This window comes from Phyllostomus hastatus, unplaced genomic scaffold, assembly GCF_019186645.2.
Source record: "Phyllostomus hastatus isolate PE091 unplaced genomic scaffold, TTU_PhHast_1.1 phas_scaffold_760, whole genome shotgun sequence".
Classification (NCBI taxonomy): Eukaryota; Metazoa; Chordata; class Mammalia; order Chiroptera; family Phyllostomidae; genus Phyllostomus; species Phyllostomus hastatus.
The window spans coordinates 1,309,100-1,337,033 of NW_025334040.1; the positions used below are offsets into that span (position 1 = coordinate 1,309,100).

The window sequence follows — 27,934 nt, forward strand, 5'->3', positions numbered from 1 at the left end:
ACGGTGCTCTTCTGTACCTGTCTAGCCTTTCCAGGCCCCACAGTGGCCGAGTCTCTCCGTTTCCCTTTACCACACATAATCTGCTGCCTCCAATTTCTGCTCCTTATCTTTCCATTTTTTTATTGTGACATAGGTAGAATATAGTATTAGGCTAGAAAATCTGACTAAGCGTAAAGTCAGACCCACCAGGCTCTGTGTCAGGAAGAGAGGCCATTGCTTCCTGGCCCCTTCAGAGGAGTTGGGACTTTCCGAGGGTTGATTTTGTGAGGCTCACTCTGTTAGCTCACCTTCAGGTCTGTTTCTGATCTGATGGTTGTGAGACATCAATATCAGTCTGCTGGATTGCAGTTTCATTCTTACTATGAGGTTAGCTACTAAATCAAATTTTTCAAAAGCATCATAACAAGAAGAGTTAAAGGGTGACTCACTTTATGAACTTTGTGAAAGTCAATCCGATAGTCAGTGCCCCGATAGTCACAGGTCCTGAGAGAAGGATACTGAGAATATGCTCAGGCTGATTGGAGGTGCTTGAGTACCTCCCCCATAATCCAATAATCATGAAAACCAGGAGTGTGTTACATTTCCATGAACCGTTTTATTTTATCCAATGCCTTCTCAGCATTTACCGAAGTTGGAGGTTATGAGAGTTTTACAGAGAAGTATATGAATGCCATCCCATCCATAGTCCAAGGGGACAACCTGACCATTAGCCCCACCTGCTACACTCCTCGGGCAGACTCCTTCCATATTTTCCGAGATGCTGTCACCGGGGACATTCCATGGCCAGGAATGATATTTGGAATGACCATCGTAGCGGTGTGGTACTGGTGCACTGATCAGGTAAAGACTGTGTGTGTGTGTGCGTGTGTGTGTGTCTGTGTGTGGTATGTGGTGTGAATATGTGTATGTTCTTTTTCTTCTCCTAGAAAATCATACAGTTTCTATTTTGTATACACACAGGGGCACACACACACCCCATTTAAAAATTCAAACACTTCTACAAGGCTAATTGTGCAAAATAGCTGTCTGGTGTCCCTCTTTCTTATCCCTCAAAGGTAAAAACCATTAGCTCCTTCAGTTACTTACTTTGGTATGTATTTCTATTCCCTAAACCCTGGGACTCATTGTGTGGTCTGTGAAGCATTGCCATGAATGACACCTTGGAGCTCATTAGAAATAAACCCTCTCAGATGCTATGCAGACCCATTAAATCAGAACTTGCTTGTGAACTTGATCCCCAGGTTATTCAAATAAATGCTTATATTGCTACCTCTCAATTTTCCAGTTTTAGGATTTTTCTATTGGCGTCTCACCCTAAATAGATTCTGGAAGCTCAAACTTGTTATTCCACAATGTTAACCCATCTTGGATCAATGGTCACTTGTGATATTAGTGTGGATTGATTTTCTTTTTATAATAAACTGATTTTTCTCAACATATTTACCAAAGAATGCATACTTTCACCATTGACTTGTAGAACCATCTTTATTATTTTTATAGGCTTTTAAAAAAGATTTTATTTACTCCTTTTTAGAGAGGTGAAGAGAGGGAGAAAGAGAGGGAGAAAAACATCAATGTGTGCTTGCTTCTCGTGCACCTCCTCCTGGGGACCTAGCCTGGAACCCAGGCACATGCCCTGACTGGGAATCAAACCAGTGACCCTTTGGTTCACAGGCCAGCACTCAATCCACTGAGTCACACCAGCCAGAGCCATCCTTATTATTTATATGTTGCCTCTGACCACCTGACTTCCCTTCTACATGTGGTGTCACATTCACCCTGAGTTGTGATGCCTGACCCTGCTTGTCTGCTCACAGGGCACCCTCCTCACCTCTAATTTGTGTTGTCCCTCCAACTGCCTGCTTCTATCCCTCTGTCTAAACACATCACCTGCTCCCCCAGCACTAACTGACACAGCTGCTACCCCTCCAAAAGAATTGAAACAGAATCTTCTCTCCAAAAAGAACTGAACAGAAAAAGACATCCCAATTTTGTAACATTTCTAGAGAAGAAAAATATCAAGAAGTTATTCTGGCATTAGAGATGGAAACCCTGATTTGCTAGAAAATTCTTTGTTAGTCAAGAGATTGTACAACTTAAGTACAAACAATGAAATTATATAAATTTATTTTTCCAGAGCCATTGTATTTGATTTATAATTCAACGAGGTCCTCAGAATATTTTGTCTGATGAATGTCTCCGGATTCTCTTCTGATGGATGCCTAACTCTGGGGTTTCTATGGCAATGGTCTTGATTTCCCAAAAGGACAACTGCTCCTTAACAATAGAGAGACACTGATGAGTATGTAGCTTATTTAGTGCCTAAATTATTAAAGGTGTGACTTGTTGCAAGAATCAGTATTGAGGGCTTTGGACCTGGAGGAGCAAATAGCCATTGGTGTAATGCAGCCTGGAAACTATAAACATATCTTAATAGTAATAATGTGTATTGAATTCTATGTACCAAGAGTCTTTTATACACATTATACCAAATATTCAGGATATTACATGACAGGTAACCTTATGTAGAGATGAGAAACCTGAAATTTGCAGAACTCAAACACTCATGTGAGAGAGCAGGGGTTCGTTACTTTCCTCCAAAGTTCATTATTCTCTAGTCATCATCCCATTTGTCACTGTGACATTAATTCCTGAAAAGAGGCACTCCCTTTCTTTGAACTCATGCTCTGGCTGTCTCACGATGGAGTGGTGTCCCCTGGCAGGTCATCGTGCAGCGCTGCCTCTCAGGCAAGGACATGTCTCACGTGAAGGCCGCCTGCATCATGTGCGGGTACCTGAAGCTGCTGCCCATGTTCCTCATGGTGATGCCTGGAATGATCAGCCGCATCCTGTACACAGGCAAGTCCCGCATCCATCCATGCTCATTTTTTTACGTTTGAATCACAAATAGTGATTTTTAAGATGTATTAAAACCTTCATAACTAGAAAACATATTACGTAGGGAAGTAAAAACAAAATTTTAAGTGAAAAGTAGAGATTGTGTGGGGGGTCAAATGCAAAAAAAAAAGAGAGAGAGAGAATTCCATGTTTGACATTCTGTTCTCTTATCCCTTTTATCCTGCATGCCTGTCTTTTTGTGGGCATTTGAGTCTGTTTTGTCCTGTTATCATGAGTGACTTGAACTGATGCAAGTTAGAGGGTGATGCAGGAGGATGAGGAGGAACTGGGGAGCTATGCATTAGGTGGCTGTGGTGAGCCAGTCCAGGACGTCACCACCTGAGAAGGTCTTGGTGGTGCCCTGTCGCTTGTTGGTCCCTCTAATACTGCTTTGGAATTGAGCTGTTTGGAATACTCCCATTTCTGAGTCAGCTGAGAGTAGCTACTAATGTTGAAAATCTTCCTTAAAAACTTTGACATGAAGAGTGAAGGAAATATAACAGAATATTTCTTGGTCAATCAAGACCTCTGGTTTTTAGGGGGCAATCCATCAGATAACACTGAATTCACTTCATGTTTTCCCAACTGGGCATTATTTATTTAGCTGAAAACTTGTTAAGATGAATATCAAATGGCCAACATCCCTTCTTATTGCAACATTGTAGGGTTGTCTATACCAATAAGGAATGTACAGATATTCAACAAGTAGGCAGTGGCCAAAGATACTATTGTACACTATACCAATACTTGGGAAAATGCTGAAGTTATTATGTTAGTAATGTAAAAAGCAAATTATAAAATATTATCTCAACAATTACAATACTTATGCAAAAAAGGCATTTCTCTCTGAAAAAGGATTAGAAAGGAATAAAAAAGTAAAAGAAGCTAAAGTGCTAAGGTGTTAGTATTCAGGGTGATTTTTATATCCATTTTTGCTATTTGTTTTCATAATGTGGTTTTAGCAAAAATATCACCAAGATATTGTGCAACTGCCTCATGAATGAGACATTATCCCACATGGGGCAGTCACCCCAACAACATCACAAGTGACACCTCTTCTTAGATGTGGGAGAAAGGTATTGGGCTAAATGATTGGACACAGGACTAACTTCCTGAGTGGTGGTGGTGTTTCATCTCTGGAGTTCTATGCTCCTGGGAGGATTTATGCTCTTTCACCTTTTCTGGAGGATGGAATCAGCTCCCTTTTTTGGCTCTAATGCTGTCTAGCTGAGCCATATGCCAAGGCAGAGCCAGCCCTGCCCCCTAGGTCAGTGCAAGGGGAGCTACAGCTTTGAGACACTTAGAAAGTTGTATTCTGGGCAAAGAGGAACTGGACTGGTTGTATGAAGTTCAAAGTTCAACGTCCAATTTCCAGGCAAAAGTCTTTCTTCTAACCCATGATTTTACAACTTGTCTCTACAAGTATGTCCAGTGGTTGTGGATCTTGTCTGTTTGGGCCCCACTCACTGAACCCATTTATCTGAATTCCTCTTCAGACAAGGTGGCCTGTGTTGTACCTTCTGAATGTGTGAAACACTGTGGCGTTGAAGTTGGCTGCAGCAACTATGCCTACCCAATGCTGGTGATGGAACTAATGCCTAATGGTAAGAAAATGTCCATGCTCAGATAAATGGACAAAGAAAGTGTGAAGATAAATGATAGATACATAGACACATAGATAGAGTATGGACCATGGAACTTTTCTTCACCCTCAAAAAGAAGGAAATCCTGCCATTTGCAACAATATAGGTAAGCCTAGAGGACATTGTGCATGTGAAATGAGCCAGACACAGAAAGACAAATACTGCTTAATATCACTTAAATGTGGAATCTAAAGAAACGGAGAAGTGGAATGGTGGTTGCCAGGGGCTGGGGGTGGGGGAAATAGGAAGATGCTGGTTGCAGGGTACCCATTATCAGTTATAATATGAGTAAGTTCTGGAGACTTACTGTGCAGCATGGAAACAATCATTAATAATGATGTACGGTAGACTTGAAATTTGCTAAGAGTATCAATCTCAAGTACTCTCACAACAAAACAAGATAACAGGAATTCTGTGAGGTGATGAATATATTAATTTGTTTGATTGTGGTAATCATTTCACAGTGTCCATATATATCAAAACATCACGTCGTACACCTTAAATACATACAATTGTTACTTGTTGATCATACCTCAATACAGCTGGGGGGGGGGAAAGAAGTATTCGTGTTGGGACTGCCTCAGAGGCCTGGTCTGTAAATGGGCCAGAAGGAAGGGTTATGGCATAATCCTTAATAGTTCTTACTTCCATTAATTCCATTGTCTTCATCAGATGTTTCTTGAGCACCTTCCATAGGCTACCAGTTCCACACTGGGTCTGAGAATAACAGAGATGAACCAGGTATAATTCCTATTAGAGGAATCCTTACTCCTTGAAATTCAAGATTTTCTTCCAAAACAGTCAGGATTATTTAAATGATGGATTCGTCAATAAAAGAGCTTTGTAGCCCCAAGCAAACAACCAAACAAAATAGAAACAGACTCACAGATACAGAGAACAGACTGGTGGGGGGTTGGGGGACTGGATGAAGGTGAGGGGATTGAGAAGTACAGATTGGTAGTTAGGAAATAGAGGGATATAAAGTACAGCATAGGGAATATAGTCAATATTATTGTAATAACTCTGAATGGTGCCGAGTGGATACTGGAAATACCAGGGGGAGCACTTTGTGAAATATATGATTGCCTGACCACTGTGCTATACACCTGGAACTAATACAAAATAATATTGAATATAAATTGGAATTTAAAAATTAAAAGAAGAGTTGCATCATCATAAACTTATAAACCAGAGGACTAGAGGTTAATTATTTATCCTTGCTTTCTTTAGACCAGTGATACCCAAATAATAGACCTCAATTTATTTAACTTACAACTATTTGTTGAGTGTCTACTATGTCCCAGAAACCGTCCTGGTGCCTAGAAAACATTAGTGAAGCAGGCACAAAGTCCCCTATCCCTTGGAACTCACATTCTACTTTCAGGAAATAGAAAATAAGCTGCACGTGTGAAATAAGTAAATGACTAGGATGCAGAAGGTGATCTGCTGTGATCAGAAAGAGAGCCCATTGTGGGGTTCAGGAATGACCTAGTGACTTTGTACCTTAGGCCCCCCATTAAAGGACAGCTAACCCTTCTGTGACCTTTCTTTTCCCTGACACAAGAGCATTGTCAAGGGGAAGGGAGCACAACCCACGAGTGACATCACCCATCCACCCGTTCCACACTTTGACCAAGGATGTTTAGTGACATTTACTCAGAGGCAGAGGAAACTAAAGGATGAAGTTGCTATAATATCTCAAAATTCTTTGCTTGTCTCACCAAAGACTTCAACTTCAGAACCACCTGCTAGGCTTTTCCCTCTTCAGTTCCCTAAGTCTCCAGGAAGCCAACAGACCCACCAGAACAAAAGGTCCACATTTAGGTGCCAGCAAATGATTTCTAAATTTATATGTAGAAGTAAAATTCTGTACTGGATTATTATCAAATCACCAGCAATAGGCAGAAAATGCTACATGGTGGCATGTATTGATTTAAATGTCCCAAGTGACACTTTTACCTTTGAATGACACTCTAGTTTAGCAAGGTAGCCATAGATCACGTCATCCAATTCTGAACTAGTAACCGCATCCTCTTCTGTCCCCAGGGCTGCGAGGCCTGATGCTGTCAGTCATGTTGGCTTCCCTCATGAGCTCCCTGACCTCCATCTTCAACAGCGCCAGCACCCTCTTCACTATGGACCTCTATACCAAGATTCGGAAGCAGGCATCAGAGAAAGAGCTCCTTATAGCTGGACGGTGAGAGAATCCTGGTTTCTGTCTAAAAATTTCTCTGGAAAAGCAGAGATACGGAAGTGGAGTAGAACCTCCTCATCTTTAAGTTCAGAGAAACTAGTCATCAAGTTCTAGAGTGGGTAAAGGACATTTAATCCAACTTTATCCCTTTACAGATACAAAATTTGGGGCCATTACTTTCAATGAAATAGTTGCTTTTTCAGACTTTCAAATGCTTCTGATTGTCTCTTATTCCCCCCTCTCACGCCCTCTCCCAGCCACATCTTCATGAAATTACATCAGTGTTTTTCGTGGGGTATAAAGCTTCCACCTTCTGTCAGATTAGGGACATCCACACACTACTACAGAGGATTTTGCCAACTGCATTTACTAAAAAATGGGGTGTCACCCTGGCCAAGTAGCTCAATTTGTTGAGCATTGTCTCATACACTAAAGGGTTATAGGTTCAATTCCCAGTCAGTGCACATACCTAGGCTGCAGTTTCCATCTTCAGTCCATGCACATATGGGAGGCAATCAATTGATGTTTCTCTCGCATATTCCTCTCTGCCCCCCACCCTCTCTCCACCTCCTTCCTCCTTCTTTAAAATCAACGACCATATCCTTGGGCAAGGATTTTTTTAAAAGGGATATCAAGAGAAACTAATCACCTATTTAAAAGATCATGCTTTGTTGGAGATAGTAACAGTTGCTTTGGTATATTAACCACTTGGAGAAATTCCAAGGGCTCAGTTGGTCCAGATTTTGACTCTTCTGGATAAATGCCACAGGAGAGGAAAGCCTGCAAGGCATCTGTGCTCCTGCAGCAGAGAAAGTGTTGGACAGAATTCAGCAGGTCCAAGCTGCAGTAGACACTAATAGGTGTACAGTCCTGGATATGAACCCCCTTTAAGTCTCAATGATCAATTAATGAGTTTTTCTTTTCCTCTCTTTCTTATTAAATGTCTACTATCTCTCAAAATAAAAATATGAAAAATGACATATATATGAAAAAATAATTTCATGCCTCATGGAATTTACACCCTTGCGGGGAGAATAGACAATAAATATATTCTATACCTGATGACAAAAAGTGCTAAGAAGAAAATTAAACCAGGATTAAAGGGTGTGGCTACTTAAGACAGATGCTCAGGGAGCCCTCTCTGAGGAGGTGACATTCCAGCAGAGCCTTGAGGAAAGTGTGGAGGGAGCCCCACAGCCCAGTTCCAGGGACAATGAATGCTGCATTTCTCCACAGTTACATGCATGCTGTGTGAGGACAGGAGGTGAGGGGGAACATGAAGACCAAGTGCAGGAGTCAGTGACAGGTAACAAGGTCAGAAAGGTCACAGGAGTCGAGGTCATGTAGGCTCATTCCAGCCATAACAGGATTTTGGATTTTATTCTGCATGTGGCAGAAAACAACAGAAGATAAGAGAGAAAAGGAGGCACATAATTATCTTTCCAGTGATGATGACAATAATGATAGTAGGTGTTATTTATTGAATCTTGATTGTGTTCTAGGCACTGGGCTTGGGCTTCCCATGGTTCATCACGTTTAGTTATTGCAAGGTTGCAGATGCTTTGTAAAAAAGCTTAAATGGAGCCCTGGCTGGTGTAGCTCAGTGAGTTGAGCGAGGGCTGCGAACCAAAGTGTTGCAGTCAGGGTGCATATTCCCAGGTTGCATATTCCCAGTCAGGGTACATGCCTGGGTTGCAGGCCATGACCCCCAGCAACCGCACATTGATGTTTCTCTCTCTCTCTTTCTCCCTCCCTTCCCTCTCTAAAAATAAATAAAATCTTTTTAAAAATTTTATTTAAAAAGCTTAAATAGGACACTTGTGCCTCAGTCTCCTGCCCAAATGCTTGTCCCCTGTTTCTCCCAGTTCCCACCGTTTTAAGTGAACACAGACAAGTGATGACCTTTTACAGAGAATCCAGTAAATTATTATTATTTGTCTGTTCACATGACCAGCAGAGAAGAAGATTGTGCAGTTTAGCCAGCCATGCTCCCTGGCCCCTGGAGCCTCGCACAGATTTTCATTGCATATCAATATTTTAACCAGTTTTTTCCACCTGCCAAAGTATTCAAGTAGTGAAATGCACAAATTAGCATTTCTGACCAATTCGCTTAGCATTCTGGAAGAGAGGATATTTTTATCCTAAAGTGTGCAAACTGACTCATTTTCTCTCAAGCTAGGGGGAAAAAAGACCAAAATAGGAGTCTTCTTTCTGTATTGTACAAGTAATCCTTAGAAATAGTGTTGTGTTTTTTCAAATTGGTACAGCACATACATTGCATTAGAGAATTATTAGCCAAATGTTGACATTTGAGCTGTTTTTTATCAATGGATTCTTGATCTCATCATTGAAGCTATTATGGCTAATTGTAGGCAATCTCACTATTGCCATTTTACTGATGGATAATCATTAAGCATGACACGGCATGAGGACAAGGAGCTTGACTTCCTTTGGAAAATCAGTGAATGACTGCAAGAATGAATCCAAGAACTAAAGCACAATGGAAGTACCAATAATGCTTTTGTTTAATATTTAAATCATTTTGTTTCCTTCCCAGGCTCTTTATTGTTCTATTAATTGTCACCAGCATTTTGTGGGTCCCATTAATACAAGTGTCTCAAAATGGACAGCTGTTTCATTACATAGAATCAATTTCTAGCTACCTTGGGCCTCCCATTGCTGCTGTCTTCCTGCTTGCCATCTTCTGTAAAAGAGTCAATGAACAGGTAAGTGAAAATGGGGAAACTGTTTTCATGCTGCAGTGAGAAAAGAAATATGTCTTTCCCTGATGCATTCTTTCCACCCAAATTGTACAACTCAAGGCCCATCTCAGTTTCAGCTGTGGTCAGCCACAATTCCTGAGTCTCACCAAAGTGTGTGAATACAGGCTCCAGCACACATAATGCTCCTTTTTATTACAGTCATAAGCATGTAATTCTGTAACATAATACCACACTCAAGCACACCATATGACATTTCAGGTGAAATGTTCAAATTAAAACTATGAAGTATTGCCCTGGCTGGTGTGTCTCAGTGGATTGAGTACCAGCCTTCGAACTACAATGTCACCAGTTCGATTCCCAGTTAAGGCACATGCCTGGATTTTGGGTCAGGTCCCCAGTAGGGGGCGCTCAAGAGGCAACTGCACATTGATGTTTCTCTTCCTCTCTTCCTCCTTTCCCCTTCTCTAAAAATAAATAAATAAAGTCTTTTACAAATATCTTTTTAAAAAACTATAAATTATTACACCCATATCATTATTACCCTACCAATCACACTCAAGCAGGCCTTGCTCCTGTGGGACCCTGAATGCAGTGCACAGTCTTTATATTTCTTACAAAATATACACAGTCTATGGCACAGTGCCAGGGAACACAAGTTTTGGGGTGAGACTGCCAGGAGCCAATCCTGGCCCTCCCATGTAATGCCATTGTGATCCTAAACAAACCCTTTGACTCTCTGTAAAGTGAAAGTAATCACCGTGCCTATCCTATAGGATCGCTGTAAGGGTTTTAAAAGATTTTTTTAATGTGAAGTGCTTAGAAGAAAACCTACCTCACTAGTAATGGTTCAAAACACATTAATTTCCTTTATGATATATATAATTAATCATTATGGACCATGTACATTCAATGCCTTAATTGTTCCCAAGTGTTTACCTTATTATTATCATTTTCAGATGAGGAATAGGTGCAGGAAGTTAGTGTCAATGTGCTTTCCACACGTAACTTACTATTAGTGAGTAGGATCTTGGGATTCAGACTCACATCCTCCTCCATCCAAAGTTCGCACTCTTAGTCTCTATGTAATACTGTTTCCACTAAACATAACATCTTAGTCAGAGAACATCTATTTCCGCCTCCACCACTTCTCAGGGTAAATAAATGCTTTTAATTGTCAAAAGCTTAATAGAAGTTTTTAATATCAACCATTGTACAGTTATAAATATCATAACTGTATAGTTATAAATACAACTATTTAATATCAAATCTGCAAATTGTGTAACATACATCATAGTTCTGTTGATCCTACGGAATAAGTCACGGGTTCTTTAAATCTATGCATAAAATAACAGTCAAGGCAAACCTGATCGCGAGTCAGAGTGGACAGTACAGACCCCTCCATGCTCCAAAGCAGAGTGTCCCTGTGCCACCTTGCCTGAGCCAAAATGGGGTCAAGTGAAGAAGCATTTACTGTTAATTTACATGGGGAAACTTCTTAGCATTTCTAGACCCCCAAAATAATCTCTCTCAGGCTTTTCTGACACATTAGGACACGTGTTGCTAACGGAAGCACAAAACAAACGAAGATAAAGCACAGATGCTCCCAGATGCAGTTCAAATCCAGGGTGGGCTGATGCGAGAGGCCGAGCGTGGTGCCGGCTGAGCAGCTCGGCGGGTCGCTCTCATTGCTCCGGAGCACGCTGCCTCTCCAAGGGCTCACTGAAAAAACAAATGCTGGAGACTCTTTTCGTTTCTCACCTTTTTCCCTAAAAGTGAAAATCCTTTTTGAATTTGGTTGGTGAAAACAGGGACAATGGTAAAGTCTTTTGTAAAAGCAAAGCGGCGCATTAAGCAAACTTCTGAAAAGCAGGGGATACCTGCAGGGTCCCGCAGTTGGAGAATTAACAGTACAATAGTGTTTCAAGACCACAGAGAGCGACAGCCCCCTGGTAAACACCAGCGTTGGTGTCTTTTCCCTGCTTTGGTGATCTTGTGTTCAAGGTCAGGCATTTGTTGGTTCTTAGTGGAGAAAGCAGGTAGGATGATAATTATGACCTACTAGAACGGGCTTCTCATCATTTCTAACTACCCTGATTTTGTTCTTGCTTCTTTTGCAGGGAGCCTTCTGGGGTCTCATATTTGGACTTGTCATGGGCCTCATTCGTATGATTGCAGAGTTTGCCTATGGAACAGGGAGCTGCTTGGCCGCCAGCTACTGTCCGAAGATCATCTGCAGAGTGCACTATCTGTACTTTGCCATCATTCTCTTTTTCGTTTCCATACTGGTCATCCTGGGAATTTCCTTGCTAACAAAACCCATTCCTGACGTACACGTGAGTAATGAGTAATAGACACAGGCTTAGGGTAAAATAAGAGTTCTTTGCCTTCTAAAGCTTAGCTGGTGTACAAGTCCCAGACAACAGAATAATAGCACCGTTAGAGCTGGAAAGAACCTAAGAGTTACTCATCTCAACACATTTGCACCTAAAATGTCAAAGCACCAGTGAACTAAGAAATATGGAACTAGGACATGGACTTCATGCTCCAATTACTCCGCAGTGCATTTGGGAGGTAAACCTGAACATTCGCTGCAGGATGTCCGGAAGAGAGTAGTTAGTGTTGCCTAAGAGGCCGGCAAGTACTTCACAGCAGAGCTGCCTTCTGGGCTGGGCCTGCTTGGGGGCAGGTAGAACTTCTACACAGCACTAACACTGACACAGGGATTTTTTTTAAGCACATGGTACCAGGGGCAGGAAAAAAATAGAACAATAAGATATATATTTTTGCCTTTCAAATTGGTGAATAGTTTTAATGTGAATATGTCCAATGTTGGTGAGGATGTTGGCAAATGCCCATTCTCCAAAACTGCTGGTGAGTGTGTAAATTTCATAATTCGTAGAAGGGCAATACAGCAGTATTTATCCATTTTTAAATTCCCATGCCCTGTGAGTCAACAATCCCATTTCTAAGAGCTTATTATGTAGAAATACTTGTACACATAGGGAGAATATAAGAATAAAGATTTTTCTCTGCCAGAGGTCTCTAATAGAAAAAATGGAGTCAACCCAAATTTCCATTGCTAGTGGAATGGGTATACAGTGATAGCACATTATTACACAGCTGTTCAAAAACCTGAGTCATTTGTTTTTTTAAATGTCCATCATACAGTTAGTGGAAAAAACACTTGCAGAATAATATAGTATTGCATAATAGAACTTTTTGAAAATAAAATACATGTAAATACACACACACACACACACACACACACACACACACAGAAAAATCTTAAAGCATATACACTGGAAACTTTCCATAAGAGGTGCCTCTGGGAGAGGCACTATAAAAGACTAGCAAATACTAGTCCATTTTTTTTAAAGATTTTATTTATTTTTAGAGAGGGAAGGGAGGGAGATAGAGAGAGAGAAACATCAATGTGCGGTTGCTGGGGGTCATGACCTGCTACCCAGGCATGTGCCCTGACTGGGAATCAAACCTGCGACACTTTGGGTCGCAGCCTGCGCTCAATCCACTGAGCTACGCCAGCCAGGGCCCATTTTTTTATTTAAATGTTGTTTATATACTAATATTGTTTGAATTTATTACTAACATGTATAACTTTTATTTATTTTACATTTGCCACTAATAATTTTAAATCAATGCTTACTTGCACACTCCTGACAAATGGATTATATGCCAATGGGATAACCCGAAAAGCATGGTGTGATTCAAATTACTCCACCAAAAACATATCACTAGAATTTATAGCTAAATATTTACACTGAATATTGGGAGTCGAATAAAAAGGACACTAGAAAACACATTACAGTTTTCAAAGAAATGTTCAACTCTTTTATGCCAATCAAAATAACCATAATTTATTACAAATAATTAGAGAAAAATTTGTCTGAAGTGCCAGTGAGACTTATCTAATTTATGTTTATGTTTCATTTATATGCTGGGAGGTTTGAACTTTCCAAAGGGACTAATGAAAATAGTCATTTCAGAGAAAGCCATGAATGCATTGTGGACCTAACCTAGCAGTGCAAGACCAGAAAGTACTCAGAGTCCCAATAAAAGAGTTTTAACAAAGAAAGTGGATTTAGTACAAGAAATGCTATGATCAAGAACTTTATGAAGCTCTAATTAAGACTCTTAGTGACAAAGTCAAGCATGTGCTCGTTATGTCAACAACAAACATAAAGCCAACTACAAATTCCAATTCAGTCTGCACAAGGAAGTCATAGGTTAAATATGAGGCCAGTGAAAATGAAACATGACTTTGAGCATATGGTGGATTATAATGTTAAAAATGCATTTGACACTAGAAACAATTTTTTTATAGAATTTTCTTAAAACAGTTTTCTAGAGCTGACTGGTATTTAAATCATTGTGTCCAGTCACAGGTCATGAATCTGTGGCTCAACAAAGTTATATAATAGCATAAATGCTATTTACTTTCAAATGTTTTGTTCAGTATACAGACTAAGCATGGAAATCTTACTTATATTTACAGAAGACAATTAAAATTCTACAAAGATCGACAGTTTTAAAATAATGGTCAAGTTGACAGAAGTTTGGACGTGGTCTGGCAGATAGATGTGGAAGGGTGGAGATCTCTATCAGAAATCAATAATAGTACGTAGTTGCTATCTAGATATAACAGATCCAGAAATGGAACTTAAGAAGAAATTTAAAAATTACAAAAGTAACCACCAGACAAACTGCAAGGAATAATGATGTAGCTAACCACAATGGAATAATGGGACAGTGAGCGAAACCAAAGTATAATATATGAGTTAGATAAACCTTTGACTTTTATGGAATTATAAATCCAGAAGTAGGCATCTTAAACATATTATTTAAGAGGTTTTAATGAGTACCAAAATTAAGAATAGAAATAATTTAAAATAGTGTGTTTTTGTAAATGAGTGTAGAAGACCTTTTCTATATCTGTATTTTCCTGCTCTCTTGATTTTTTTTTTTGCACTACACAATAAATGTACCGTTGTGTTATTGTAAACCTTTGCTCCTCACTAAATGCACCTGTCTATGGCCTCTGGGCAGCTGTATCGCCTGTGCTGGGCCCTTCGGAACAGGACAGAGGAACGGATCGATTTAGATGCACAAGAGGAAAGACCAGAAGAAGCTGATGATCATGTTGATGGAGGTACTGTCTGCTTTACACTTGGTTTGAGAACCATCTCTTTCCTTTGAACTGTTTGTTCATCTCTTAGTACGTTTCCATGGAGTTGCTTACAAGATTTCCCCTATTTGAAGGAGTTCATTAATACTAAGAATATTAAACTGTGTGTGATATAAGATGCAAATGTTTTTCCCCAGCTGGTCCCTTGTTTCACTTTGTCTATTGGACTCTATGCTGTGCACACTTTTCTATTTTTATATAACCGAAATTATCTGCATTTTCTCGGGGATATTCCTCTAGCACAAAGAAGTAGCTGTAATCATTCTTTACAGTCATCTGGAAAGGAATTTTATTTCCTGTGTTTGGTGATTGTTTGTTTATCTTTCTTTGTCTCAGGTGATCCTGAGGAGACTCGTGGATGTTTCAGGAAAGCTTATGAAGTGTTCTGCGGTTTCCAGAAGAAAGGCCCCAAGCTGAGCAAGGAGGAGGAAGAAGCCCAAAGAAAGAAGTTGACGGACACCTCAGAGAAGCCCCTGTGGAGGACCGTGGTGAACGTCAATGCCATCCTCCTCCTGTCCGTGGCCGTCTTTGTCCACGGCTACTTTGCTTGAACTTGATCTGAGCCACCAGAATACTAAGCAGAGGATATTACTGATTTTTTGTCTTGAGAGTTTGTTGTGTTGCCGAAGGGAGATGAGCCGTTGGTGATTTTATCCAATGAGATCACTGTGGATCTGACTTTTGGCTTGTGTTGTTCCTTCGTGTCAGTAAACAAAAAGAGAACTGATCATTTAGAAAGACAATGAGCTGACTCCCTGTGTGTATGTAAACTAGGAGAATTTAAGACTAAAGTCTCTTGTTTTTATAGCTTACCAGATAGATTGCCCTGTGTTAAACTTGCTTCCTGCTGTTTCCAGGGATTTCCACTGAGAAGGAACACCTCTCCCAACTCTGCCTCCCCTTGTAACCTCTAAAAATAGGACATTTTCCTCCCATCTTCACCTCACTGATCTCAAGGATTTGAAAAATAGAAATATTTCTTAATAGTTGAGAGGAAGTGAGCCAGAATACCTGTTTTTACTGATATTTTTATGAACTTATTAGAAACTATTAGCTTCTGCCTTACATAAAGTCATAACCCACTTAAAAAACAACATATCAAGCCATTGATTTTTTAAAGCACTTTATTAAAGTATAATTCACATATTTTAAAATGCATCTATTTAAATGTACAGTTCAAACAGAAGCATAGGTACATAGAATAAACTGGCAGCAGTCAGAGTGGAGTGGGGCTGGGGGACTGGGTAAAAAAAGGTGAATGGATTAATTGAAGTATACATATATATATATATATATATATATATATATATGACACATAGACACTGACAACAGTATGGTGATAGCTGAGGGCAAGGGGAGGTGGAAGCAGACAGAGCCGGGGTAAATGGGGAAGGAAAGAGACTTGACTTTGGGTGCTGTGTACCTAATACCGTGTGCAGATGATGTTTTATTGAGTTCTACATTTGAAACCTATATGGCTTTTTTTGTTTTTTAAATATTTTATTGTCTATGCTATGACAATTTTCTCACTTTTCCCCTTCATGGCTTTATTAAGTGATGTCACCCCAACAAATGCAATGAAAAATAAACAAGTAAAAAATAAATAAATAAATAAACAAGAAAGTGTAGAGTTCAGTGTGTTTTCGACAGTCACTGTTGTGCAACATTATCACAATCTAATTTTAGATAGTAACATTAATTTATTTTTTGGCATCGGCACTTGTATATGTACCTTTCTCTGTCTATGTCTGTGTTGTTTTGACATTCTAGATGACAATTATCTGTATGTAGGGTTATGGACCCAGCACAAATAATGCCCCTTTTTTATTACAAAATCATTTATTGCAAAATTATAGGCATGTAATTCTGTTACGTAACAATATCACACTCAAGGACACCATATGACATTTTAGGTGAAATGTTCTAATTAAAACTATAAATTATTACACCCGTATTATTACCCTACCAACCACATTCAAGCTGTCGTTACTGCTGCCAGACCCTGTATACAGGTTTAAAACACTGTTGTAGAAGTAAATCAACAAGTTAAAATGTTCTTTAATAAAGTACATAAGAAACACGTACCTATGATATTGTTATGAAAATTCAAACAATGCTTTGGTCTATAGAATTAAATATAATACTCTCCACTGACAGCCCTTCTCTCCCATCTACTCCCACCCCCACTAACTTTCAGAATAACTGTTAGCGTAAAGCTTATGTTAAAGTGATTTTTCTAGTCTTTGTATACCTGTATGAACATACACAGATTTCTATATAGTGCAACCTTATTTTATATGCTGTTCTATGACTGGCTTTTTCATATAGAGTTTATTTTGGAGATCTTTGCCTATTAGCCCATATATCCCTCCCCCTTCTTAATAGCCACACACTATTCCACAAAATCATTTACCATAACTTGACTGTTTTCCACTGAGAAACTTCCACTTTCAGTTATTGGCTATTACAACAATATTTGACTAACATAATGTATATTCACCTTTTGGCACATTAAGATAGTTTTATTTTCTTTAAAGGTTGTTTCCTAGACATAAATACTGGGTCAGGAGGTATGAATATTTACTTTTCTAATAAAATCTAAAAATGTCTGTTCCAAAAAGGATTCACCAATTCATCTTCTCACCATCAATGGATGAAAGTTCCTATTTACTCACATCCTTAATTACAGGGTATATTATAAATCTAAAGTAATATTTGTCAGTTTGATGATTGGGAAATAATTTTATTTAATAATTTGTGTTTCTACAGTTATTACCAAGATTCTATATGCTTACATAGGACCGCTTTGTTGCATTCCATAAGTTTTAGTATGCTGTGTTTCCATTTGCACTTGTTTCAAGACACCTTCTGTCTAACTGTTTAATAATAACCAGTTTCCCAGACAATATTCCCTCTTCTGTGTTATCCATAGACTAGGACAGATACCTCTCTTATTGCTCATCTATCATGAAATTGAAATTTTGTTTCAAGATATTTTTTATTTCCTTTTTGTTTCAAGATATTTTGGCTTCAAGATATTTTTTGTTTCAAGATATATTTTTACTTACCTTTGATTTCATCTTTGACCCATTGGTTGTTCAGGGGTATGTGGTTTGATTCCACATCTTTGTGAACTTTCCATCTTATTCCATTAATTTCTGTTTTTATGCCACTGTGGTTGGGGAAGATCCTTGGTGTAATTTAAATATTTTTAAATTTGTTGAAACTCATTTTGTGACCTAATGTATGATCTATCCTGGAGATTGTTCCATGCGTGCTTGAGAAGAACGTGTATTCTGCTGCTGTTGGGTGGAATGTTTCTGTACATGCCTGTTAAGTCCATTTTGTCTGAAGTGTTACCCAAGTCCAATTTTTCCTAACTCATTTCTGATTTGGATAACCTCTCCATTGGTGAAAGGGGGTACTGAGTTCTTTACTATTACTGTATTTGTGGCTGTTACTCCCTTCAGATCTGTTAGCATTATTTAATATATTTAAGTCCTCTGATGATATGTGCATACATGTTTACCATTGCTAGATCCTCTTAATGAATTGACCCCTTTGTTATTATATAATGACCTTCTTAGCTTCTTGTTACAGTTTTTGACTTAAAGTCTATTTATCTCATGCCAATATAGCTGCCCTTCTCTCTGTTGGTTCCAGTCTGCATGGAATGTATTTTTCCGTCCCTTCACTTTCAGCCTATATGTGTCCTTGAAGCCAAAGCGAATCTCTTGTAGGCAACTTATTAGCTGGGTCTTGTATTTTTATCCATTCAGCCACTCTATGCCTTTTAATCAGAGGCATAGAGTCACTAAATGGATTTTTAAAAAGAGGTATAAATATAATGTAAATTTAATCCACTTACATTAAAAGTGAAAAGTACAGACACCCTGGCAACTGTGAGAGCCCTGGCTGCCAGTGTGTTCTACCATGGCTGCAGTTGCCACAAAGGGAAACCCAGTGCCAGGAGTCAGGCTGGGGCCCCCTGCTGCACAGCTGCAAGGGCTAGCAGCCGGTGAGCCCTGTGGTGCAGGCCAGTGACAGAACACAGGTCCAGGGCCAGCCCTGGATTTTCTTCCTTTTCCTGTCATGTGTTTGCAGGTCTCTGGATGGAATAAAACAAAAGCAGCTCCTTCATGCAGTGCCCTAAAGACTGAGGAAGCTGGTCACTCTCCCCACTCTCCCATCCCCAGGAAGGGAGCTCTTTCCAGCTGTGGAGTTCCCTGTTGTCACTGAGCAATGCCATCTTGGGGGGATGGGATGATGCAGGCAAAAGAAAGCTGTTCCTCCGTCCCTTTTTGTGCAGTTACTCTCAGGTTTTATGTTCCACTCTGTGGCTGGTGTTTTAAGTAGACTCCAGAGATCTCCCAGAGCTTTTTTCCTCATGGATAGCTGTCTAACTATTGATCCTTGTGAGGGGACTGGAGGTTAGGTTCTCCTATCCCACCATCTTGATGATGACACTTTTTCCCTCTTCTGTTTATTTTTCTTCATTCTTTTTTCTTTTCCTAAAATGTGACAATGTCAATTGTCCTGTATTTGAGTTCACTGATTCTATCTTCTGCCATTCAAATTTGGTGTTGAACCTCTCTGGTGAATTTTCAACTTTGGCTATTATGCTTTGCAGCTCCAGAATTTTTATTCAGCTTCTCTTTATAATTTTTATAGCTTAATTGATATTCTCATTTTGTTTATACATTGTTTTCATTATTTCCTTTAGCTTTTGTCTGTGTTTTTCCTTGGGCCCTTAGAATATATTTAAGGCAGTTGTTTTAAAGTTTAAATTTATAATTCCAATGTATGGGCTTCCTCAGAGACAGTTTCTGTCCATTTATTTTTTTTTCTCCCCTTGAATGTGTTATAATTTCCTGTTTCTTTGTATGTCTTGGGATATTTTTTACAAAAGGTAGACACTTGACTACTATATTGTGATAATTCTGTAAATCAGATCCTCCCCCTTCCCTGCTCTTTTTCTCTTTTATTGGTTGTTGAAGGCTGTAGTAGTTCATTTATTCAGTGACTTTCTCAAACTACTATTGCAAAGACCATATTCTTTGCTGATGTAGTCACAGAGAACTCTGTTCTTTAGCATATGTCCCCTGTTCCTCAGATACTGATTTTTAAAAAAAATTTATTGATTGATTTTAGAGAGAGAGAGAGAGAAAGGAGATGAAAGAGAGAGAGAGAAACATCAGTTTGTTGTTCCACTTATGTATGAATTCATTGGTTGCTTCTTGTATGTGCCCTGACCAGGGACCCAACCTGCAATCTTGGCATATCGGGATGATGCTCCAACTAACTTAGCTACCTGGCCAGGGCCTTAGATACTATTTTGATAGTGATCCCCTCAAATGCCAGAGGCTCTCCCAGTCTTTGCAAACTGACCCTGTTCTGGGACTGTCCTTCAACTCCTAGCCAGCCTTGACTGAGCCTAGGGATCAGACCAAGAGGAAAGCTTAAGGTCTTCTCAGGTTTTTTCTGAGCACGTATCTTGCACATGACTTTCTAGATGCCTCAGTATATATGGTTGCTTGTGGGTGTCCTTATTTCCCAAAGACATCTTCCCAGATTTTGCCTCAGGCAGTCTATTCTTGTATGTTTTCACTGTAATCTTTTACTTCAGGTGTCTAAGGTTTGCTAGTTTGGCTTTCAGTGTCTTCAAGCTCTCCCGGTCTGAGTTCACAGTTCGGTGAAACAGAGAGGAGCACTTGGTGTCAGTTACCCATGTACCCTCCAGACTGGTTAGAATAGGGGTACATGATAGCTTGTGAATATGATCTGCTCTGCTCCTCCTAGAATCAGGACAATGGTCCCACACTGGGAACACAGGCTGTCCCTGCATTTAAGACTGCTGACACTTTATGACTGCTGCTGCTTTAAGATGACCACCATGCAAGGGAGAGGGTGACAATCACTGTTTTGGTGAGAGGCATCATTCTGTAGAGACTTTTTCTTGATTTGGCAATTTGGTTGGTTGCTATCAACTTTTGACTGGTGTCTAGACTTCTCACAAAATCAGTGCTGACAGTGTCTGACAGGGGATGAGAGCCTGGAGTTTTCCACTCCACCATTTGCCTGATGTCACTATTTTTATGGTGTTCTCCTGATTTTCTTTGAAATTTTTTTATATCTTTTGTCCATCTTTTTTCCTAATGATTTTCTTATTTTTCTTGTTGATTCACAGAAATCCTTTGAACACTCAAGTTACCGATTGCTTACTATTCTTTGTGCCACCCCTCCTCTCATGTTCTGCCTACTCTTTGTCTGGAGCCCCAGTGAGATGAGTGTTGGACTTCTTGGGTCATATCTTTTGAGTTTTATTTCACAGTTTCCATCACTTCACCTCTTCAAAGTACATTTTAGGATAATTGCTGGGATCCATATTTCCATCCACTAAGTTCTATCCATTCTGCTATTTATCCCATCGTTCAAGTATCTTATTTTAACAAGTTAAAATTTCCTTGCTAACATCTTTTGGCACACAGTAGAGTGTTTTAGAACCCCGGAGTCAGGAGTTGAAGCTCTCCTGTGCTCCTGAAGGCCCACTTTGAACAAAGCCACCAACTTCCCTGAACCTTCATTTTCATCTGAAACCAGAATAGGAGAGCTTGACTCACAGGTTCAAACGTGATAACTTTATAACATTTCTTAATCTTAATAAGTAGGTGCTCATAGATGTTGATCTCCCACTTGTCCACACTCCACCCCATTAAAGGTCTTCAGAATTGAAGGAGAAATGGTATATCATTTTTGGAATGCTGCCATGGGAAATTACATGTCAGAGAGGAGAGACTGTCAACCTTTAGCCCATAAATACTAAGGTCTTTATCTCAGGTAAAAGCCCAAATCTTTCTCTGAACCTTGATTTCTTCCACGTGTAATGCAGACTTCGTGGAACTGCTATAAAGATTCAGCGAGGTCCTGTAACATTACCTAAAAGGCCTGGCCCAGAGAAGATGCCCGATAAATGTTAGTGCTTTGCCTTTCCTTGCCCCGCCCCATCTGCAAAAATTCCACCTGTGCAAATGACGTTAGGGCCAATAGATATATGATACATGATAAGTGCCAAACATAAAATAAAATAAAATGCAAGCTGGCAAAGTGTCAGGCCTTGAACATCTAGGTGGGGTGAGGTCAGGACTCAGCAGATGGGCCCAGAAGGTCAGCAGGATGGGGTTTTTCTGTATTTTGGCATTGTGATGGGGCTTAGACATACCTACATACCTTTGGCTTCAGAAAAGACTTTTGGTCCTGAGTCATCACTAAAAATCTCAAAATGGGGCCTAGGAAAGAGGTTCCTCCAGTTCTACTTGCCTTGGTAATGAAATGAAGCCTATCTGGAAATAAGTCTAACTAGTTGTTTCCCAAGTGCTCCCCCACCTGACCAGCAGCATCAAAATGGCCTGGGAACTTGTTAGAAATGCAAATTCTCAGGCCCTACTCCAGACCTACTGATTCGAAAACTCTGAGGGTGAATTCCAACCACCTGTGTTTTAATGGAGCGATAGTATGCAAATCACTGCTCTAAGCCCTTTAATTCTGAAATGCATGTCCATATGCTGCTAGCACTCATGTGTAAAGAAGGTCCCTTTATCAGGTGACATGTGCCACCAGTTCTCCAAACATAGGATGAATTGCATCAGTCCATCTGTTCTTTGGGTTGCTCTTAAGACTACAAAAACTGGCTGGATCAGGGATGCAATGTGGGGCAGTCAGACTGAACAACACTCACCTGCATCCTCCAGAACCAGTCCAACAATGCTGGCCAATGAACCTCACCCACCCCCTCCTAATCCTGCCCCCATGGACCCACCAATGTAATGGTGCCTCATTCAAACAGTTTCATTTACCTAAATCCAACTTGAAAGTAGAAGGAGTTTTCTTGGAGGCAGGAGTGATGTTAAGAAAACCCTTTTCTTCGACTAAGCACATAGGTGCTTTTCTCCCAGGGTTTTTTTTTGTGACACAGGACAGGTAAGTGGTGAGTGACTTCAGCACCAGCAAAGAGTGGGTGCTAGCAAGTTCCAGAGGTAGAAGTTTCTCTAAGTAAACACCAGTGCCTGACTCAGCTGCACAGAACATGTCAAAGGTCCCAGGACCAGCTTTACTTTGCAGGGTAGGAGGTCTGTGTTTTCCTTTTGAGAGTCATCCATATTTAAAGAAGCTTGTTTGGCTTTATAGGGTATAATTTTTTTTCAGCTCTATAAACTGAGCATTAATAAGCAATCACTCTGCCCCATAACACCCATCTTCCATTTGAAGAAAACAATAGCTCCTCTCTGCACCCTGAAATTATTCTAATACAGTTTATCACTTCCTGGTCCCTGATTACCCCCGTGGCTCAGTCTATTCTAACAGGATATCATACATTGAAGGTAGAGCTACTCACCTCGTGTTAACTAGAGATTTTGAAATTGAAAGTATTTCCAAACCTTCCTACACTTTTTTCATGTTGCTATATTCTATATTCTACTCTCAACTGTCTTGGTGCTTCCTTTCTAATCCATACATTATACCAACTAAAACTCACCACAGACATGGTCAGTATTTGTCTGAAATCTCTAGAGAACAGGAAACTTGGATGTTATCATTTTTAATGTTTATTTTTATCAAAGTACAAGAATACATTTTAATTATGGGACTAAATGCAGCTTAATATAACATCTGCATGTCACCTCCCATGTACGTATCTCCCATCCCCTTACCCAAGTGACCTCGTCACAGCCAGAGGAGGTAGGGAAATACTATGAGCTCCAAGGTTCCCATTTTTCAAACAGAAAAACACACAGTTGAGACAACATAATTTACCACAATATACACAATGAATCATTGGCAAAGACAGACACAGAATCCAGGACAAACTTGATACTTTGTGCCCACTCCACACATCAGCATCAACCCTGTCCTCTCAAAACTCAAAAATACCACAAGCTCCACACAAAACTGAATACCCTGAGAAATGCTAGCCACCTGAAATTCTCTACTTTTCCGTCTTCTCTCCCTAGCTTAAGGGGAATGTAAGGGCACCTCAAACAGACATCTCTGGGTTTCCTTCCGTGAGAACAAGTGACTCCTTCTCCTGCTGAACCATTTTTACGTGCAGGCACCACGCTCAGCTCCACAGAGCCTCAGACCCCGCCCTTTCTAAGCTAGCCTGAAGTCAGTCAACACAGCCATCCTGAGAGTTTCTTCACTTTAATGAGATTATATTACAATACGATTAAGGTTTCACAGGTAGACTTGAAAGAATGCTAGTTAGCTCATTAAATTTAAGTTAAATTTAAAATATTTCTCTCTAGGAAACAAACATTCAACAAGAAATACACTCCCCTCAGCTAAAAGTGTTGAGCACTAACCACATGGAACAAAGACCATGAACCTTGACCTTGGTCAGGGGATGGTCACCAATCGGACAACTGAAAAGAGTAGGGTCAGTGGCCATGTGCACTCATGTGGAGGAGGATCTCAGGCTAATTGTTTCAATATTTCAGGACGGCTGCTTTGCAATGTCAGATGCCCCAAGAGGCATGCTTGCTCTGTGATGTGCCACAGAATCAACTTCTGAGCCCATGTGTCAACATCCACACCGGGAGGAAGAGTGGCCTCTGGGAAGTACATGACAGTCACCACGGTGAGTGCTTTGTGCAGTCACAAAAGAAGTTAACCAAAAATAAAGTGTGTTTATAAATAATGCCCATACTCTTCACCAACATCGCTGAGTGGCGGAAATGTTCCAGGCACGGCGAATGCCACCATGAGTGAGATCTCCGACATGAGGAACCCCCAGGGGACACTTTCAAGAAGCTCAGCAAATTCAGATTATCTTTCCCCCCACACTGGCCTTGGAATTTGTTGACAGTTTGCTCAGTGTCATTGTTCTTGACCAATTAACCACTTTTGAAAGATTGCCTTGTAGCTGGTGTGTTGTCTTTTCTCTGACCTTCCAAAATGACAAAATAAAAAATGCCTCTCTTATAATAACAATATTTCCATTTGGCTTTTTGTTGCTTTGGGGTAAATACTACTCTCAGGGCCCTGTTCTCTCCTTCAAACAGCAAACACCCAGTGAGGGACCCCATCTAGCTCCCACCCTTAGCTTCAAAGGGTTTATCAGAATAACAGGTTGATTTTTCTGTGCCAAAAAAAAATTTGACAGGGATATGATGAGAAGTAAAGTTTTTCTCTAAAAAAGAAATTGAGGAGGATCAGATAGGGCAAGTGGCAGGAACCAAGTGGGCTACAGCTCTGAAAAATGACATTCAAGGATCACAGACAATGTTGACGTGCTGAGTCTGCCTGAGACAAATGTGCATCAGACGTGCGGGGACTTCTGTTCCTTAGTCTGCTTCTTCATGAATGAGTGGACTTTTCTTCTGCGGCTCTGATACGTATACCTGACTATGTCACACTGGCCTCAAATACATAAGTTAACAGCAAATTAATCACTTTTATCCAGTTATCTTACAATTATACATGTGTACATTTGTCAACTGGTCAAAATTTACAACTGGCTGGTTTCCCTTCACTACCACAGAAAGGGACGAAAGGGAGGCAAAACAAATGGTCCAGCCTTTAGGGGAGCAGTCTGCAGCAAAAGGCAGGACTCAGGCAAAATATGCATGGCAGAAGACGGCCACGGCCAGCAGGATGACGCCGTTGATGTTCACGACCGTCTTCCACAAAGGCTTCTCGGAGGTGTCCGTCATCATCAGCTTCATGGCTGCCTCCTCTTCCTTCGTCATCTTGGGGCCCTTCTGCTGGTCAAGGCCACAGAACAGGTCATAGGCCTTCCTGCAGCATCCTTTCTTCTTCTCAGGATACTCTGTGTTGGGGAAAAGGAAAACAAGAATTGTTGGATACAGAAGTGGGAGGAACTAGAAAAAGTTCCCCGGGGGTCAGGGGATGTTGTATCATGGAACAGCTGCCATTCTGCAGAGACTTCCCGATTTTCTTTAGTCACAGGAATGGATGTGGTAGAAAATGTCTGAGTCAACTAGTTAATTACAAGATGGTGTTAATAGATGGATTCTACATCCCCATGATCAGCTGGCATACATTTCATCTCTACCAGACCAAATGCAAACATGTTTTGATTTAGAACCATTAGAAACAAACAGGGAATGGCAGTTTACAGCAGACGGGTGTTAACAATGGGCTGGGCACTGTAACACCTCTGAGATATCTGAACATAACTGTTTGCTACATCACTGAGAAGCAATGAGAATTCCATGACTCAGGAGTTCATGGGTTACACCTAGAAATTCCAAGGCTTTGCAACAGGTCTAGCTGTGTAGTAAGAATCAGTCTGAACAGGGCAGCAGTGATGACACTTCCAGGGCTTCAGAGCTGATGCTGCATATCAACACTGCTGAATCAAATGATCCAACTGGCCTGCCACTCAGAGTGGATGCCCACCTAGGGGACTGATTCTCTCCCCCGCCCAGATATAGCCTTGGAGCTAGATGGACTGGAGCTGAAACACCAGGTCTGTAACTCACCAGATACGCAATGAAGCCCACTGTGTTTTCAGCCCCATAGTAAGGATCACTGCTCTCCACTCTCCCATTTTTATGGCACAGAATTTTAGAACTGGAAAGAACCTTCGTAGTGATCAAGCACATACGTGTGTCAGAACTGGGACAAAAACCCAGTTTAATGACCTTGTTAATTCACCTCCCATTCTCTGTATCTGTAAAACTGAATAAATAATGCCTTCTTCATTATGCGATTGAATGAGAGACCACCCAGTACAAAGTAGGTGTCAAGAACTGTTAGCCTCCTTGTAGTCTCTTTTCACTCTCACACACATAAGAAAGAGATAGACAAGCCTCCTTGGCCCCTGTACTTTGATCCACTTCACCAAAATAGGACAATGGCAAAGGCTCCCTGATGAGCCCAAGTGAGAAACTCATGCTTATTTGGGCCATGGAAAAGTTGGATGGGCACTGGCCAAGTAGCTCAGCTGGTTAGAGCATCCTCCCAATGCACCTAGGTTCCAGGTGTGACCCCCAGTCAGGGCACATACAGGAAGCAAGCAATGGATACACGGATATATGGGACAACAAGCCAATCTCTCCCTCCCTCCCTCTCTTTCTCTAAAACTCAATTAAAAAAAATTAAAGTTGAGTAGCTTTGAGGGAGTCTCTACATCTCATTTACTCATCTTTAAAATTAGAAGAATTATATCTGCATTATCTGCTGTAAAAGGATGATGTGGCACCAGAATTAAATGCTACACTACAGTATTCATAATTCAAATACATTATGACCGTATCGTTATCTGCCATGAGGATGGTGGTTGTGGTGACAATGCTATGGAGGTGAATTCTCATACTGCTGTTTCTTGGAGAATGGTGAGGGCGACACCCATTGTCTATGAAAGCCCTCTAGAAATCTTAGTTGATTGTACTTTAAGGGCAGTGTGGTCACTATGATTTCACCATGAGTTCATTCAGAAACAGCAGAATTCAAGTACCGCCATCTCAGGAGTCACCAAGCCAATTCTCTAGCCAGTGGGGCAGTCCCTTCTAGGCATCCCTGACAAATGCACATTGCTGCTCACCTCTTCCCAAACAAACTCAGAAAACTTTTCCTTAGCTGCAAAAATAATGCTACAAGTATAGCCAATTCCATTGTGGAATTTTATTTCCTTCAATGTTTTCAACAGTGCTATGAAGTATACGCTATCGTTCACAATACTTTTATGTGATGAGCCTGAGCTTTAGAAAAATGAAATGATGTGCCCAGGGTAGTAGGTAGAGAAGTTAGGAGTCAATCTAAATTCTTCCTGAATCCAAATCCCACACCCTGTCTCTATGCCATCCTGCCTCTTTACTTTGAGTTAAAATGGGTTGAGTCCTATCCAACCAAGTCTTAACTCTGGTGCAAACAACCAACCAACAAACAAAAAAACCCTAATCTCTTCTTCCACATTAAAACATTCAAAATACTCCTCCTGCATGTCCCTTTAAAATCTATGATATTCTCACTCCATGTGGGGACATTTCTGGAGGTGGAAGAAGTGGGGGGCATGTTCATTCTGGCCTGCTCCAGGGGAGCAGGCAGGTGCTGCCTTTGTCAGCACCAGGGTCAGCTGCCTATGACTCCAGGCAAAGCCTCTCCATTCCAGAGCATCAATTTACATGTTTAAAATGAGGTGATAAAAACAAATAACCTCAGGGCCCTCTCCAGAGCTAGGGTTCTGTGATATTCCTGATGGCTAGATTCAGAATTTGTCCTGCTGTATCTGTGCTCCCTTCAGTCGGGGTGA

General features: G+C 40.5%; 2 protein-coding genes across 2 annotated transcripts in view; one reads left to right on the forward strand and one right to left on the reverse strand.

Moving 5' to 3' along the window:
- Nucleotides 1–15,339, forward strand: part of LOC123810967 (solute carrier family 5 member 4) — a 29,643-nt gene extending 14,304 nt beyond the window's left edge. Inside the window, exons 8-15 of the mRNA XM_045826845.1 lie at nucleotides 620–840; nucleotides 2,724–2,859; nucleotides 4,395–4,502; nucleotides 6,588–6,738; nucleotides 9,293–9,461; nucleotides 11,576–11,791; nucleotides 14,523–14,625; nucleotides 14,998–15,339. Of these exons, the coding sequence (XP_045682801.1) occupies nucleotides 620–840; nucleotides 2,724–2,859; nucleotides 4,395–4,502; nucleotides 6,588–6,738; nucleotides 9,293–9,461; nucleotides 11,576–11,791; nucleotides 14,523–14,625; nucleotides 14,998–15,212 (1,319 nt within the window). The 3' untranslated portion in view covers nucleotides 15,213–15,339. The remainder of the gene's footprint in view (nucleotides 1–619; nucleotides 841–2,723; nucleotides 2,860–4,394; nucleotides 4,503–6,587; nucleotides 6,739–9,292; nucleotides 9,462–11,575; nucleotides 11,792–14,522; nucleotides 14,626–14,997) is intronic.
- Nucleotides 15,340–23,246: 7,907 nt separating this feature from the next.
- Nucleotides 23,247–27,934, reverse strand: part of SLC5A1 (solute carrier family 5 member 1) — a 53,654-nt gene continuing 48,966 nt past the window's right edge. Inside the window, exon 15 of the mRNA XM_045826885.1 lies at nucleotides 23,247–25,486. Coding sequence (XP_045682841.1) covers nucleotides 25,269–25,486 — 218 coding nt within the window. The 3' untranslated portion in view covers nucleotides 23,247–25,268. The remainder of the gene's footprint in view (nucleotides 25,487–27,934) is intronic.